Source organism: Salvelinus namaycush, chromosome 27 (genome assembly GCF_016432855.1).
Source record: "Salvelinus namaycush isolate Seneca chromosome 27, SaNama_1.0, whole genome shotgun sequence".
NCBI classification, from domain to species: domain Eukaryota; kingdom Metazoa; phylum Chordata; class Actinopteri; order Salmoniformes; family Salmonidae; genus Salvelinus; species Salvelinus namaycush.
In genome coordinates, this window is record NC_052333.1 from 4894886 (window position 1) to 4912015 (window position 17130).

A 17130-nucleotide genomic window follows, 5' to 3' on the forward strand; every position below is an offset into this window, starting at 1 on the left:
TTGTGCCATCATGCCACTCCTTGGTAGCCTGGGTACCAGTCTGTTTGTGCCATCATGCCACTCCTTGGTAGCCTGGGTACCAGTCTGTTTGTGCCATCATGCCACTCCTTGGTAGCCTGGGCACCAGTCTGTTTGTGACATCATGCCACTCCTTGGTAGCCTGGGCACCAGTCTGTGCCATCATGCCACTCCTTGGTAGCCTGGGTACCAGTCTGTTTGTGACATCATGCCACTCCTTGGTAGCCTGGGCACCAGTCTGTTTGTGACATCATGCCACTCCTTGGTAGCCTGGGCACCAGTCTGTTTGTGCCATCATGCCACTCCTTGGTAGCCTGGGTACCAGTCTGTTTGTGCCATCATGCCACTCCTTGGTAGCCTGGGTACCAGTCTGTTTGTGCCATCATGCCACTCCTTGGTAGCCTGGGTACCAGTCTGTTTGTGACATCATGCCACAACTTGCAAAACATTAAAATATTGGTCACTATGAACTATTTCTGCATTCAAAAACCAGATGTCAATGAGTAATTCAGACCATGTTTTAAAAATAAATCTGTGAATGCCATTCAGAGCAGGCGTTAAATTGTCTTGACAAAGCAGACATGCTTTCACCTTTCACCTTTACGCTTCTCCAGAACAACCACTTTACTCTCACACAGACCTCTCTCTTTCTCTCTCTCTCTCTCTCTCTCTCTGTCTGTTTAGGCGAGTTCACAGGTCAGTGCTTTCAAGCCCCTGCCCTGAAAGTTCACTGACACAGTATACTCGTCAGCTAAGGACAAATTTTACGGTGATGCTAACTGAAGGTTAAGTGAACCCCTATGACTCTAGTATGCCTTGTCACTTGTCAAAGGGAGAAACCTGTAAAGAGAACACAATGTAATGTACTCTGAGTACCACACCTAGTTTTACAATAGATACAGTACGTAATGTGCTTCCTCAAGTAGCCTAGAGCAAGAACACCACGTTTTACGACCAGTGCAAATAAAAACGTATTTCTCCACAATGGAATGTTTATGAGTATCGTGTCTGAGCAAGCTTCTTTCAGACATGTGATCGTGTTAAAATTGAGTGACAGAGGAATTCACTTGTGCAGACGAGACACAGGTTCAGCTTTTGTAACAGTACAATAACAACACTTTATATAACGATGAACTGTATGTGCGGATGCGGCATGTGCCTCTTAAAGGGGCAATCAGCAGGTGAAACAATAACAAAGCGTTTTTTTGCGCCACCCGTTTTGGTAAAAAGCTGAGGGATGGGGCTGGAGAAATGTAACCACTCTCAAATTCATAGACTGAGCTATGGATGCAAGGACTGACCATCCATGATATACAAAGTATAGTTTTAACCATGTTTTGAGGCTATATAGTGTTTTTTTACATTTACTTTGTTTAAAAACATTGGAGTAAAACAAGCTTATATTTTGGGGGTTCTGATGGGGTACGACAGTTGAACTAAGCTCATGAAGCAGTTCTGATTTATAGTCTTAAAGAATCAATGGGTACATATGATAAATTTAGCAAAAATACATGTAGCAATTGCAGATTGCCCCTTTTTTAAGGTTTTGTTCATACCTATCCAAGTTGGATTGTCTGTGGTTGGATAGGTGTGTAGAAGCCTTTAAGCTATTAAAATCACAACATGTTGTGGTCCTATCAAAAAATAATTAGGCAGGATTCAATCCAAGTGGTGTTGTAGAGCGTTGTCAACAAGGCAGTATAAAGGAAATGTCCCCGTGTTTGTTGAGATCGCATTCAGGGTAAGCGCTGCAGATACCTTAAAATGTCAATCGCTCTATAACGCACCTCGTGTTGAATCCCGGCATTACTGTAGTTATAAAAACAAGGCGATTTCGTATATTCTGTATATTGTGAAAATCCATATGTCAAAAACAGCAAGATTCACAAACCTTTAAATATATTTTTGTTTTATTTAAAATGTTTGCATAAACACTGAAATTATTAAATTGACTGTATCCCACAATTCCATGTACACTGAAGAAAAGAAGAAACAAAAGCTCACAGTAGGGAACTAAACCGGTCACAAATCAATGATCTGGAATTATACACTGTTCTCTCATTGCTGCACAAGTAGATTTAAAAAATGTTTTATTATTATCATTTTCTATTATTATTTATTAGATAGTGGCAAAGGAAAAATCACAACGTCTTTCTACTCTTCTACTTCTGACTGTAAATATTTGTATTTTATTTTTTAGACTTTAGATATATTTGTGTATGTTTTTTGTACTACTTAAAATGTATTTTTATCATAAAAAAAATCCATATGTTGTTCTGCTCAGAACATTACAACTGGAATCTGCATAAGGTGAAACAGCACCACTGTTATTGTTGTCGTTTGGTTGAAGAAAGAGAGGAACGTCTGGAAAACACAACACATATTCTGTTGATTCTATGTCTGAGGGGGGGGGAAAACTGTGTTGGTTGTTTGAAGTCAAATCTTTGTTGTTGTAATGTCTCAAACGGACGTGGCTGTATCACCAAGTATGGATTCCAGCTTTAATGTTCTTCAAAGAAACAAGACCCATAGGGCATCTACTTCACTAGCGTACTAGCTAGATAGTTAGCTGAGACCCAACATAATGGCACACAGTGCCAATAAAACTCGTTATGCTATAACTCATCTTGATACATAGGCCTCAGAACACTACATCATACATATGTAAATGCATACATCGATTTTTCTATTGTGTTATTTGACTGTACGTTTGTTTATATGTAACTCTGTGTTGTTGTTTTTGTCACACTGCTTTGATTTATCTTGGCCAGGTTGCAGTTGTAAATGAGAACTTGTTCTCAACTGGCCTACCTGGTTAAATAAAGGTGAAACAAAAATATAAAAATACTGTAAGAATATTGTTTCTCAAATACATTACATTTTCCCATCAAAATACATTCAAGAGTCTATAAATAATAATTTTTTCCCAAAAGATGCAATTTGCATCAACAATCCATTGCCTCAGGTTTCACGCTAATCAGAAGCACTATAAGCAACCTAGGCCCTGAAACACATGGCAAGAACACATTGGGCAGAGCACATACAGTAGGAAGATCAATGTTTCCCCAAAGTGGAAAACACTACAAAACCTTGGACACAACACAGATCTTTACAGTAGCTTGCAGTTTTTCACAAGAGATTCTTTCAATTGAAAGCAACTACAATTCCCAGTCCCCACCATACCAGAGCAACGAGCCAATCACAGGCCCTGAGACTGCAGGGTGAGGATCTCAGCAGCCAATCTCTGTGGGTCTATGAGCTGGGGAAACATGCCCATGACCTTGTCCACCAGACAGCCGTTAAAGATAGCCAGCAGCTTCTTCCTGACCTCCTCTCTCTCCCTGCCCTCCCCGTGGGGGTGGGGCTGTGTCCGAGGGAGGAGCCAGTGTCTCTGCTTCTCTACTTGAGCAGTGCTAAATAGAGTCTGAGGATAAGTCCCGAACGGATCGGACCAGTAGGTCTGCTGTGGAGGGTGGGCCCTGCTCTCCTGTTGGAAGTCATTGGGGTACCTGTACTGATGCTTCCCAACTGGATATATCGGTGCCCCATAGCTGATGTAATAGGGGGGGCTGTAGGTTATCTTGCCTGGGTGGTAGGTGCTGCCTGGGCCCATGCTGTGATGTGGGCTGTGGGTGTTGTTGTGGGTGCTGGCTGGGCCCCTGCTGCGATGTTGTTGGTATCCTGCGCTGGGGCCCAGTAAAGGCTGAGCAGAATGAGAGCTGCAGCTAGAAGGCAGGTTGCTAGGCAGGGAATAGATTTGTTGTCTCATACCGGGGGGGGACAGGCAGTTCCTGTACCCAGCCTTCCCATAACGGTCACAGTGGTCCCTGGAGGGGTCAGACACCTGGCTCTCGAAGGAGCCAAGACCAGAATCTAGCCGCTCCTGAGAGCCACTGGGCAGGGCCGAGTCCAGGTCTGTCGGGGAGTGAGAGCCACTGGGCAGGGCCGAGTCCAGGTCTGTCGGGGAGTGAGAGCCATTGGGCATGGCCGAGTCCAGATCGGTCATGAAGTGTCGGTTGGCCTTGTCCTTCTTAGTTGGGGACCTCCGGCTGGAATGATGGCTTCCCTTGATCAGAAGCACATTCTCACTGATGTGGCCTTTCTTCAGGGAGCCATTCCTCTGTTCTAGAGGCAGTTTCTGAGCCATCCCCTCCTCCAGAGAAAGGCCATACGCAGGTCCAGCACCTGCGGTGGGGTGTTTATGTTCCGATAAAGATAGCTTGGCCTTCTTCCGCAGCTCGTCAGCCAGAGAGCAACGGGATTGGTTGGCTCGTTCCGGGTGGTAGAATTTACACTTCATCCCGTAAGTGCATTTCCTTCCTGGATTGATGAAATGTAAACAAGAGTTCATTAGTACCGTTGAGTTTCAGCACATACAGTACATTTATTACATCCATTACAGTATTGGTGTCAGTTTGTCAATATGACCTCACCATAAGGGCACGGCTGTTTCCGTGGTAACCGAGGAACCTTCAGTAGAAAGTTCTCCAGGGTGGGACCATGGCGACCCAGAGGGTCATCAGGGGGCATGAACCTGAGATAGGGGGGGAGTGGAGTTTAGATTCCCACTACACTGTGGCTACACTGAACAATAATGCATCATTTACAAAACATCAATTGTGCAGTTATACAGATTTATAAGTATAAAATATTTACAAGTTATACGACCAAGCAATGGCTTATTCATGATATTTGTAGAACTGTAACCATATATTAGCTATTAGTTAAAACATTAGTTATTTGTCCACTGTAACCACCTATAGTTAAAACATTAGTTATTTGTCCACAGAGACCTGGCCGGGTGGTGCCAGAATAACAACCTATCCCTCAACGTAACCAAGACAAAGGAGATGACTGTTCTCTCTACTACCGCATGGCAAGCGGTACCGGAGTGCCAAGTCTAGGACAAAAAGGCTTATCAACAGTTTTTACCCCCAAGCCATAAGACTCCTGAACAGGTAATCAAATGGCTACCCGGACTATTTGCATTGTGTGCCCCCCCCCCCCCCCCCCCCCCCAACCCCTCTTTTACGCTGCTGCTACTCTCTGTTTATCATATATGCATAGTCACTTTAACCATACATTCATGTACATACTACCTCAATTGGGCCGACCAACCAGTGCTCCCGCACAGTGGCTAACCGGGCTCTCTGCATTGTGTCCTGCCACCCACCACCAGCCAACCCCTCTTTTACGATACTGCTACTCTCTGTTCATCATATATGCATAGTCACTTTAACCATATCTACATGTACATACTACCTCAATCAGCCCGACTAACCGGTGTCTGTATATAGCCTCGCTACTGTATATAGCCTCGCTACTGTATATAGCCTCGCTACTGTATATAGCCTCGCTACTGTATATAGCCTCTCCACTGTATATAGCCTCGCTACTGTATATAGCCTCGCTACTGTATATAGCCTCGCTACTGTATATAGCCTCTCTACTGTATATAGCCTCTCTACTGTATATAGCCTGTCTTTTTACTGTTGTTTTTATTTCTTTACTTATCTATTGTTCACCAAATACCTTTTTTGCACTGTTGGTTAGAGCCTGTAAGTAAGCATTTCACTGTAAGGTCTACCTACACCTGTTGTATTCAGCGCACGTGACAAATAAACTTTGATTTGATTTGTAACCAACTACTAGTTAAAACATGACTTATTTGTCCACTGTAACCACCTATTAGTTAAAACATGACTTATTTGTCCACTGTAACCACCTATTAGTTAAAACATGACTTATTTGTCCACTGTAACCACCTATTAGTTAAAACATTAGTTATTTGTCCACTGTGTGTATTTCAAGGTTAATAGTAAGCTACCACAAGACTTACTTGTCATTGACGAAGGAGTACATGAGTAGCCTCTCCTCAATGAAACGCTTCCAGTCCTGCCTCTCGCCCTGAAGGTCACGGTAGGTGTCGTTGGACACGATGATGCCGGCGGTCTCATGCGCCAGCTTGACGATGAAGCGATCGTCATAGCAGACCACCCGTTTGCCTGCTACCCGCCTCGAAGGGGTGAACACCACGATCTTCTTCCTCTCCAGCTCACGCAAAATGTGTTGATCTTTAGAAACAGAGAAAAATACTAACATTAGATAACCATTCAATTAGTTAATCATCAATGAAGTATTATTTAAGAGATTAATTATGCATTAACCACCCCTAATCCTGGTCTGTATGTAAAAGGATTGTTTCTGGGAAACAGATTTCACAACTTGTTTAGCACACTTTACTTTATCACTCACATTCTACCTCTCACATTCTACCTCTCATATTGTCATATTTTGTTGCCAAACTTTTTGGGAACTCGAGCAACTAAAAGGCTCTGATAGCGAGCCGGCTATAGCGTGTAGGCTCAACGTTTATATGACATTTGGCACACATGGATAAAGTTCGATAAAGTTTAATTAAGCTTTAGATAAAGTAAAATATTTAAAATATGAGGTTAACTCAATTAAAATCTATCCATCATATTAACGTTGAGCCTACAGGCTCTAACCGGCTCTTGGCAATGGATAAGACATGAGAAAAATGTACTTAAGAGGTCTTCACGGATCCACCTGTACCCAAATACGCAAGACCCGATCCGGGAAGCGAGTGAGTCCGGATCCATAATTCTAAATAATGTAATGGGTCTGGGTCGTATCTGATATGATTGCAACAGGCCTCGGGTATGTGTAATTTTAACTGACTTGTCCGGAAGGACACATACAGATCCGAACGCGAGTGCTGCAAAAGAGAGAGAAATTGTATAATTTATGCTACTGCTCCTTGCTTTTCACAGGAGTGGCGCGTGTAGCTTGTTGTTGGCCAATCATAAGTCATCAAAGCGGCAATAAGCTACAGTCATAGAGCCTCTGTGTGGCGCAAAAGTTAGGAGATATCTAATCAATGGAAGACGGAATTAAAATGACGGAATTAAAAGTTAAAGGAGGACAGGCTACAACGACCAAGAGCCTACAGGTAGGCTGCTACTTTATATTCTCAATGGAGTTGCAACTGTGTAGGATGAGAGCGCATGCTGCCTCAATTAGCCTAGCTAGCTAGCTTAACTAGCTTCTCCCAGTTTGATGCAGTCAAGACAGGTACTACGTAATCATATTGGATGATATAGAACCTAGCTATCTATGGCAGCTATTAGTCTACTATAACGCGAGTCGACTTGGTTGGTTGCTGCTTCTCGTCTCTCCCTCCCTCCTCCCTGTTCCCATGTCACTTGCTGACACTCACAGTAGCCTATACACACAGCACTGCCAGAGGCTCTCTACCTCCTCTTACACTCACAGTAGCCTATACACACAGCACTGCCAGAGGCTCTCTACCTCCTCTTACACTCACAGTAGCCAATTCACACAGCACTGCCAGAGGCTCTCTACCTCCTCTTACACTCACAGTAGCCTATACACACAGCACTGCCAGAGGCTCTCTAACTCCTCTTACACTCACAGTAGCCTATACACACAGCACTGCCAGAGGCTCTCTACCTCCTCTTACACTCACAGTAGCCAATTCACACAGCACTGCCAGAGGCTCTCTACCTCCTCTTACACTCACAGTAGCCTATTCACACAGCACTGCCAGAGGCTCTCTACCTCCTCTTACACTCACAGTAGCCTATACACACAGCACTGCCAGAGGCTCTCTACCTCCTCTTACACTCACAGTAGCCTATACACACAGCACTGCCAGAGGCTCTCTACCTCCTCTTACACTCACAGTAGCCTATACACACAGCACTGCCAGAGGCTCTCTACCTCCTCTTACACTCACAGTAGCCTATTCACACAGCACTGCCAGAGGCTCTCTACCTCCTCTTACACTCACAGTAGCCTATACACACAGCACTGCCAGAGGCTCTCTACCTCCTCTTACACTCACAGTAGCCTATACACACAGCACTGCCAGAGGCTCGCTACCTCCTCTCCCTCACGCTTTTAGTAGCTTATAAAATAACTTGTCTGCTTCCCTAACTCGAATCGGGTCTGGATCCGATCAGGTCTATACAGAACGGGTCCAGTTATCATCGGGCCCGTTTGAAATGGGTCTCTATATTTACAAAAAAAATATTTATGCATATCGGGTCCAGATGGGGATGCCCCAGGCTCATTTAGGAATGGGTACAACTTTTTGGACCAGTGAAGGCCTAGTGGTTAGAGCTTTGGACTAGTAACCGAAAGGTTGCAAGATCTAATCCCCGAGCTGACAAGGTACAAATCTGTAATTCGGCCCCTGAACAAGGCAGTTAACCCACTGTTCCTAGGCTGTCATTGAAAATAAGAATTTGTTCTTAACTGACTTGCCTAGTTAAATTAATGTAAAATAAAATTTTAACAAATTTAAAAAATAATTGACAGTAACTAGGTCAGCCAAGCTCACCATGAGAAGACTGTTTTTACATGCTACTGCAGGAAGTGATAAATGCGCTGATAAAAGTCCCTGGTTTAATCAGCTGAACGAGAGACGTAGTGAAACAAAAAATATCCGTGTTGGGTTTTCCCCTCCTGCTCTCCACTGCTCTCACTTCCCAGAGTTGTGGAGTTGCATCACTTTGACCCCTGATCTGATCTCAAGTTCAGCAACTGGCAAAAGCCAAACAAGTCCATATGCCAAACTGTTTCTTGCTCACACATGATCAAAAGAGACACGCTCTCTACTCAAACATTGTGCTTGTATGCATATTTCCTGAAGTCAGCATATCACATAGCGTATTACATATTAGAAACTAGGTGGTTCGAGCCCTGAATGCTGATTGGCTGAAAGCCAGGGTATATCAGACCATATACCACGGGTATGACAAAACATGTATTTTTACTCTTCTATTTACGTTAACCAATTAACCAGTTTATAATAGCAATAAGGCATCTTGGGGATAGTGGTATATGGCCAATATACAACTCCGCGATGCGTTGTGCATAAGAAGAGCCCTAAGTGTGGTATATTGGCCATATACCACACCCCTTCACGCGTTATTGCTTAAATTTACTCTATATGCCATCTCTGATTTAAAATAACATAGAAACTCAATGTTCCATTGTGTCTGAAACAAATGTCCGCCCAACTTTATCCCAGTGGGCAAAAACAGGTTGAATCAACATTGTTTCCACGTCAATTCAACAAAATCATTTATGTGAGGATGTTGAATCGACATGGAAAACGGATCAAATTCGCAAAACGTCATATTTCTTTTTTATTTTACCCAACTTTAAACCCAAATCCAATGACATGGTGACATTTTTTTGTTGATTTCACGATAAATTCACGTTAGTTGACAACTCAACCAAATCAAAACTAAAGGTTGAAATGACGTCTGTGCCCAGTGGGATGGCTTGAGGAGGAAACTGTATTCAATACAATGAGGGCTGTTGTGTGATACAGAGAAGACTGTATATCATACAATGAGGGCTGAGATACAGACGAGGAAGTAGACATCGGGCCTCGTGCAGGGCAGTGTATTCCCGACATCTTACCTGTGATGAGGACATCTGGTCTAGGCTGCTCCTTCCTCCATGAGGGAACAAACACGGTGATGTCAGTATGACCTCTGTCCAGGAAGAAGTTAACCGCCAGCTGGATTCCCAGGCAGGAAAACATTTCCTTGTTCCCGTGGCTACAACAGAAAGGCAATAGAAATAAATATTGTTTAGCAAGCAAGCCAATCACAACATTCCTTGCACACTTCCTTGATTCCGAGGCTACAACAGAAAGGCAATATAAATAAGTATTGTTGAGCAAGCAAGCCAATCCCATTCACAATGACTTACCTGTGTGGTAAGGGTAAGGAAATATTCCTCCTACGCTGACTCATTGGCTTGTGTCCCAATTGGTACCCTATGGGCCCTAGTCAAAAGAAGTGCACTTCATAGGGAGAGGGTGCCATTTGGAACGCATACTGTACCTCAAGAGCTATATCAATAGACACATTTGGAGAGGGAGGGCCCGCGATTACTACAACAGTTATTTTTCAGGTGAAAGCACTTAGCTACATGTACACACAATATCACAGCATTTGCAATGCAAATGTTTTAACTGTGTATACACAAATCAAACGATCCCTGTTCTCACAGTAGACCATCTACCAACTAGGTACAGTAGGACTATTACTAGAATCTAGACCAGGGATCATCAACTAGATTCAGCTGAGTGGATGGTCAGAGGGCCGGAACATAATTACAAATCATTTGTGGGCCGCGAATTGACTGCAAGAAACCCAAACAGATATAATATTTGAGTAAAACATAATAATTCAAACCGTGCTTACATTTGTATACGATCATATATCTCTCTATTATGCGTGGGAATACTTTGGAACACATTTTCAAAATTAAAATCACTTTGAGCTAATTTTCTGGTGTATGTCCAGTAGGGCAGGCACGGCATAAAATGCAGTCAGGCCTGTTTCTGTTGCACTGTGCACTGATTTGCATGCTCACATTTGCATGTCAGAGCAATGAGGGAGAGACGTGCCTGTACAAATGTTGTATCAAAATGGGCAGAAGGCCAAAGGAGGCAGAGGAGCAGCAGAAGGGGGAGTGACGGGGGTGTGGGAGAAAAGGTTGAGGCTTCCCATAGGCTAACAGTGACACCTGACTGAGTGGCTGGTGGAGTGTTGAGTGCTGAAACCACAGACATAAAAGCAGGGCTGAAACAGTGTTACCATTCCCGACTTCTAGTTAGATCCTAATTATGATGGGTTAGGGCTGGAGTTAGCTAGATCCTAATTATGATGGGTTAGGGCTGGAGTTAGCTAGATCCTAATTAAAATGGGTTAGGGCTGGAGTTTATCTAGATCCTAATTATGATGGGTTAGGGCTGGAGTTAGCTAGATCCTAATTATGATGGGTTAGGGCTGGAGTTAGCTAGATCCTAATTATAATGGGTTAGGGCTGGAGTTAGCTAGATCCTAATTAAAATGGGTTAGGGCTGGAGTTTATCTAGATCCTAATTATGATGGGTTAGGGCTGGAGTTAGCTAGATCCTAATTATGATGGGTTAGGGCTGGAGTTAGCTAGATCCTAATTATAATGGGTTAGGGCTGGAGTTAGCTAGATCCTAATTATAATGGGTTAGGGCTGGAGTTAGCTAGATCCTAATTATGATGGGTTAGGGCTGGAGTTAGCTAGATCCTAATTATGATGGGTTAGGGCTGGAGTTAGCTAGATCCTAATTATAATGGGTTAGGGCTGGAGTTAGCTAGATCCTAATTATGATGGGTTAGGGCTGGAGTTAGCTAGATCCTAATTATGAGGGGTTAGGGCTGGAGTTAGCTAGATCCTAATTATGAGGGGTTAGGGCTGGAGTTAGCTAGATCCTAATTATGATGGGTTAGGGCTGGAGTTAGCTAGATCCTAATTATGATGGGTTAGGGCTGGAGTTAGCTAGATCCTAATTATGATGGGTTAGGGCTGGAGTTAGCTAGAGAAGTAATTATGATGGGTTAGGGCTGGAGTTAGCTAGATCCTAATTATGATGGGTTAGGGCTGGAGTTAGCTAGATCCTAATTATGATGGGTTAGGGCTGGAGTTAGCTAGATCCTAATTATGAGGGGTTAAGGCTGGAGCTAGCTAGATCCTAATTATGATGGGTTAGGGTAGGAGTAAATCTAGAGAAGTAATTATGATGGGTTAGGGTAAGAGTAAATCTAGAGAAGTATGGGTAGGAGTTTCACGCAATAAGGAAATCATCTGTTCTTGAAGACAGGGAATTCCTCTGGCACAGCACCTTCTTTACGGGATTTTTGCCAAACCACAAGCTCCTAGAAACACTTAACTACAACTACTGGAGAGAGATATGATGAAGGCTGGTCAAACCTGTAGCTCCCTTTTTCCCATGAACATAATCTGTTTTATTACATCTTTATTGAACTAGGCAAGTCAGTTAAGAACTCATTCTTATTTACAATGACTGCCTACCCCGGACGATGCTGGGCCAATTGTGCGGCGCCACACGGGACTCCCAATCACGGGTGGTTGTGATACAGCCATGGAATCGAACCAGGGTCTGTAGTGACACCTCTAGCACTGAGATACAGTACCCTAGACCACTGCGCCACTCTGGAGCCCGTTGAAGGCAGTATGCCTTTTATATCAATACTAAATAATTTCTGGGTAACAATTAAGTACCTTACTGTGATAGTTTTCCCTTAAAATGGACACACATATTCATTGATAAAAACTATTTCTCAACCAATAATTTTTCTAGCAATGTTTGGGAGTGGTGAGTGGGGAGGGGAAAACTTCAAACTAGTAAAACTCTGTGCTCACCTCATAGCCACGTTGCTCCCATCGATCACTATGGGTCTCAGGGCATCTCCCTCCTCACTGGGTACATCACCCCGGCTGGGTGGAGGGGTGAGGGGCAGGTTACTGAGGGTCTCCCCTCGGGCCACCTGGATAGACATGGTAGATGGGGCTCCCTCCTTCTCCCGCTTCTTCTCAATCCCTTCTGGGCTGGCTCCCGTCCGCACCAGCTCCCCCAGAACCCTGTTAGTGTCTGTGTTCAGGCCAAACTTCTGCAACACGGTCCAGACCTGCGCTGGGGAGTAGCCCAGTTTAAGGTAGAAGTCCAGCTGAGCCTCTCCAGGTTCTGTGGGGGTCTTGCTGCTCTCCTCCAGGGCAGAGCATTGGGTACCACTGGGGTGCATTCTCTCACAGATGGGATAGGGTGGATGATGATTGTGAAGGGCAGGCAGAGTGGACAGCCATCCAACTGTGTCGTGGGGCTCTGTGGGGCTCAGACGGGCTGTGTGGGAGAACTCTTTCCATGGTAAGACATCTTTGACCGGGCTCAGCGTTGAGATAGCACCAATCTTCATCTCTCTCTCTTTCAGGCAGGTCTCATATATGACACCTGTTTAAAAAAGGATGTCATCATTGTTGTGGGTGTGTGAAAAAGGGCTATTTAAAAGTTTGAGGTTTCCCCAAAAACCTGTCATAATACTAAGAAAAGGGTTGAAAATAAACACACATCAGCTCTACAGTACATACACCAGTAGACTACAATTCAGTTTGTCATCATATCAACACTACAATCATTTTCTTGCTGTCTGAAAACAGATCACATCTTACTTTAGTAGAACAGAACTTTCTGATAACTACTTTATTGAGGGAAAATGTACTTGTTATGACTGTGATATGTGGTTGTCTCACCTAACTGCAAGTAGCTCTAGATGAGAGCGTATGCTAAATTACTAAAATGTAAATGTTAGTACTGACATTGAGTGTGCAAAGCTATCATCAAGGCAAAGGGTGGCTACTTTGAAGAATCTCAAATATAGAATATATTTTGATTTGTTTAACACTTATTTGGTTACTACATGATTCCATATGTGTTATTTCATAGTTTTGATGTCTTCACTATTATTCTACAATGTAGAAAATAGTAAAAATAAAGAAAAACCCTTGAATGAGTAGGTTCTAAAACTTTTGACAGGTACTGTATATATTTAATTTTTTTGGAACTCAGTCAGGGTCCCGACTTACTATTGAGAGTAAGACTAGGGCAATTCCAAAATGTCTGCAGAAAGAATGGGGTATCAGCTATGACATGACACACAGACTTTGAAAAAATCTATTTTGCTTATTCCACTAGAGTGAGGTGGATTTACACCCAGTAACAGAATTGCAGTAACGTAATTTCATCATTGGTACCTGATCTGTACTACACAGAAATACATAACTATGGATATTAATGTCATTCTCTTCATGGTGATGTACCTATTACATAAAGGTATAAATATGCATTATCCTCCTTTGCATATTTGGGTATTATTCTAGACATGGGCTATTATTTTAATGAGCTCTGCCCCCAAAAAGAACAAATTTCCTTGGTCCGGACCGTACCAAATCTGAACCAATATACATCTATGTTTCACAAGTTTAGACATCAAAGTACAGCACAGTAATGCTCTGTAGAGTACAGTACAGTAGAGTACAGTACAGCTCTGTAGAGTAATGTAGAGAACAGTATAGTAAAGTAGATTTCTGTGTAGAGTACAGCCGAGTACAGCCGAGTACAGTAGAGTTCAGTGTTGAGTACAGTTGAGTACAGTTGAGTACAGTTGAGTACAGTCGAGTACAATCGAGTTCAGTCGAGTACAGTAAAGTTCAGTGTCGAGTACAGTCGAGTACAGTAGAGTACAGTTGAGTAGAGTTCAGTGTTGAGTACAGTAGAGTACAGTGTAGAGTACAGTAGAGTAGAGTACAGTCGAGTACAGTAGAGTAGAGTACAGTCGAGTACATTACAATAGAGTATAGTTCAGTACAGTACATTACATTATAGTGTACTCAACTCTAGTGTACTCTACTGTGCTGTGCTGTCCAAAATTGTGAACCCAACTGGGGTTTGTAACGACTATGATTTCCCATTGTAGCCAATTCAATTGCAGAAATTGTTCTTTTTCTGGTAGATATTTTCTAAGACCCCTTTTCCATCTGTTTGACCAGAAATCAAAGCTTTAGCTTATTCCTCATTTTAAGGATGGAAAATGGTTGAAAAATATATTGATGGTTTAATAAATAAAAATAGACTCTTTAATTTTATTTGACACCCAATTTTACACGCTCCTATAAACTTCACGTGTTGGTGCTCATGGGTCCTTTTACATAGAAATTACCAATATTAGAATACACCAAGTGCAATTTCGAAATTTGGTTGTGAATCAGCCATTTTTAAACTTGTAGTAATCACGGCCAAACAACGACCGGGCACGGGGGCCCTGACCTCCAGAGGGCCTCCATTCTCACTCAGATATCATATTAACATGGTATTAGTCATGGCAAAATGGATAGAATTGCAGGAAATTAGCTGTAAAAAAAAATAAAAAATAAAAGTCTCTCCACCTCACGGCAATATGTGTAGAATTGCAGAAAATTGCAGTCTCTAGAATGTTGTGCCACGAGGTGGGGGGCCCCCCAACCAGATCTTGCCTATGGCCCCCAATAATATAATACATGTCATTTAGCTGACGCTTTTATCCAAAGCGACTTAAAGTCATGCATGCACACATTTTACATACAGGTGGTTCCGGGAAACAAACCCACTATCCTGGCATTGTAAGCACCAAGTTCTATCAACTAAGCTACAGGGGACCACTAGTTTAACAGCCCTTTGGCCGGGGGTCGCCAATTACATTCATTTTTTTATTTTTAATGTTTTATTTATTTCACCTTTATTTAACCAGGGTAGGCCAGTTGAGAACAAGTTCTCATTTACAACTGCGACCTGGCCAAGATAAAGCAAAGCAGTGCGATTCAAACAACAACACAGAGTTACACGTGGAATAAACAAACGTCTATATTCAGCCGTGGGCCAATTCTTTCTTAAGCAGATGGTCGGGGGCTGTGACATAGATATAATTATATTGTACACTGCAAATTGACCGCAAGAATCCCAAACAGATACAGTATTTGACAAAAACATAATCAATTTAAAACTTGATTATATTGGGATATGATCACATATGCCTTTCTATATATGTGTGGGATTTCCTCAATTAAAATCCCTTTGAGCTATTATCCTAGTGATTTTACAGTCGTTTATGTCCAACAACGAAACATAAAATCAGCCATGCGCCACCTATTGGGGAACCCTACCCTAAGTTACTCTACATGGGGTGGCATGTAGCCTAGTGGTTAGAGCGTTGGACTAGTAACTGAAAGGTTTTTTGAATTTGTTCTTAATTAATAACCTCTTAGCGCTAGGGGTCAGAATTTGTTTTCAACCAACCTTTCGGTTAGTGGCCCACCGCTCTAACCACTAGCCTACCTGCTAGCTACTAATAGGCTACACTCCTGTTCAATGGATAACATTATTTATTGAGTAGTCATGTGTTTCCCTAACAGGGGATTTAAATGCCTGAGCTTGACCAATATGTTTTTCTGAAAGTGAAACGTAATTTGTCCCCACCTAAAGTTATGAGGTCCAAAAGGCAACGTACAGTAGGCCTAGGAATGACCCGTTGGTTTACTGTATCAATAGCCTAAATGTATATTGTCGACCACTCGAGTATTTAAATGAAATTAAATAAATTGCCGGTGTTCATTCCCAGAAATTTGTCGACGAGATGTTAAATGTAGCCTATGAGTATCAACCCGAGTTATCCTTCTTTGATTTGTTCCGCAATTTAGTGCGTTTCGGAAAACCTTAACATATAGTCTAACTTCCTGAAGTTTTGACACCGTAATCAATCAACATGTTGCCAAATAAGAAACAAAGTTAGCCCGTCAAAGTAGTTACTTACCAGTATTTTATAGCCCAACAGTTTCAAGATTGAATGCAATGTGCGTGCTGCTATCCATGTGAAATGTCTCTCTCTCTGTGAGCAGTGTCAGTGTGGACAGTCCGCTACACACGCAACTATTTCAGCCGATGACGTCACACGCGTCTACTCCGCACGAGGACTAGAGGGGTTTTCCCCGTCTTCCTTTCTTGAGGTAAGGAAACAGGCCAACAGCAGTTGATCATGAAAATGTACTAGGTAAAAGTCCATTTATATGATGGCCTAGGGCGGCCAAACCCGGGCTCCGATTATATAGAACTTTAAATCACGGCCAGATGTTATACAGCCTGGATTCGAACCAGGTACTATAGTGATGCCTCTTGCACGGAGATGCAGTACCTTAGACCGCTGCGCCTCTCGGTAACCCAAATCAGTAATTGACCAGCTAACTAAACCGTTTTTTCAAAACCTTTTACAAACAAGTTTCAAGTGCAACTATATTATTATCAACTGATAGACGATGGTATGATAGTCTCTGGTAGAAATCAATGCTCCTAATAGCTATTATTGCTACTGCCTAGCCTACTGAATAGAATATTTTTGTAGTCTAAGGCCTAGGATTGTACCATAAAACATTTGTATTTATTTTAATTACATTTTTGAGCCACATCATATAGTTCCTAGTGAATCAGCAGTTTCTTATTATTTTCTGTATAGATTTCTGCCAATGGACGGACCTTATTTTCTAAGGGTTGTTGATGACATCAAGGGGAAAAAGGCTGGTAATCTTGGTGAGCTTTACACTGTCATAAATACTATTATAGTGCACTGTCTATTATCTACCGCCTATAGAGCCATTGTATGGTCCATAATCAAAATAAGGAAA

At 42.6% G+C, this 17130-nt stretch overlaps 1 protein-coding gene across 1 annotated transcript; it reads right to left on the reverse strand.

Moving 5' to 3' along the window:
- Positions 1-1921: 1921 nt before the first annotated feature.
- Positions 1922-16348, reverse strand: LOC120022767 (endoribonuclease ZC3H12A-like). Its single transcript, XM_038966761.1, has 6 exons — positions 16266-16348; positions 12289-12874; positions 9496-9635; positions 5858-6092; positions 4452-4552; positions 1922-4338 (listed from the first exon to the last, which is right to left on the reverse strand). The coding sequence occupies exons 2-6, from the start codon at positions 12837-12839 to the stop codon at positions 3218-3220; spliced, it is 2148 nt and encodes a 715-aa protein (XP_038822689.1). The 5' UTR covers positions 12840-12874; positions 16266-16348; the 3' UTR covers positions 1922-3217.
- Positions 16349-17130: the final 782 nt, after the last annotated feature.

What these genes read in the sequence shown, in the direction of transcription:
- LOC120022767 (XM_038966761.1), bottom strand. Translation starts at nt 12,839, where the DNA reads ATGAAGATTGGTGCTATCTCAACGCTGAGCCCGGTCAAAGATGTCTTA. An exon ending in TACTCCTTCGTCAATGACAA is followed by an intron (nt 4,553 to 5,857) that starts GTAAGTCTTGTG and finishes CCCCTATCTCAG; the next exon opens with GTTCATGCCCCCTGATGACC. An exon ending in GAAACAGCCGTGCCCTTATG is followed by an intron (nt 4,339 to 4,451) that starts GTGAGGTCATAT and finishes TCATCAATCCAG; the next exon opens with GAAGGAAATGCACTTACGGG.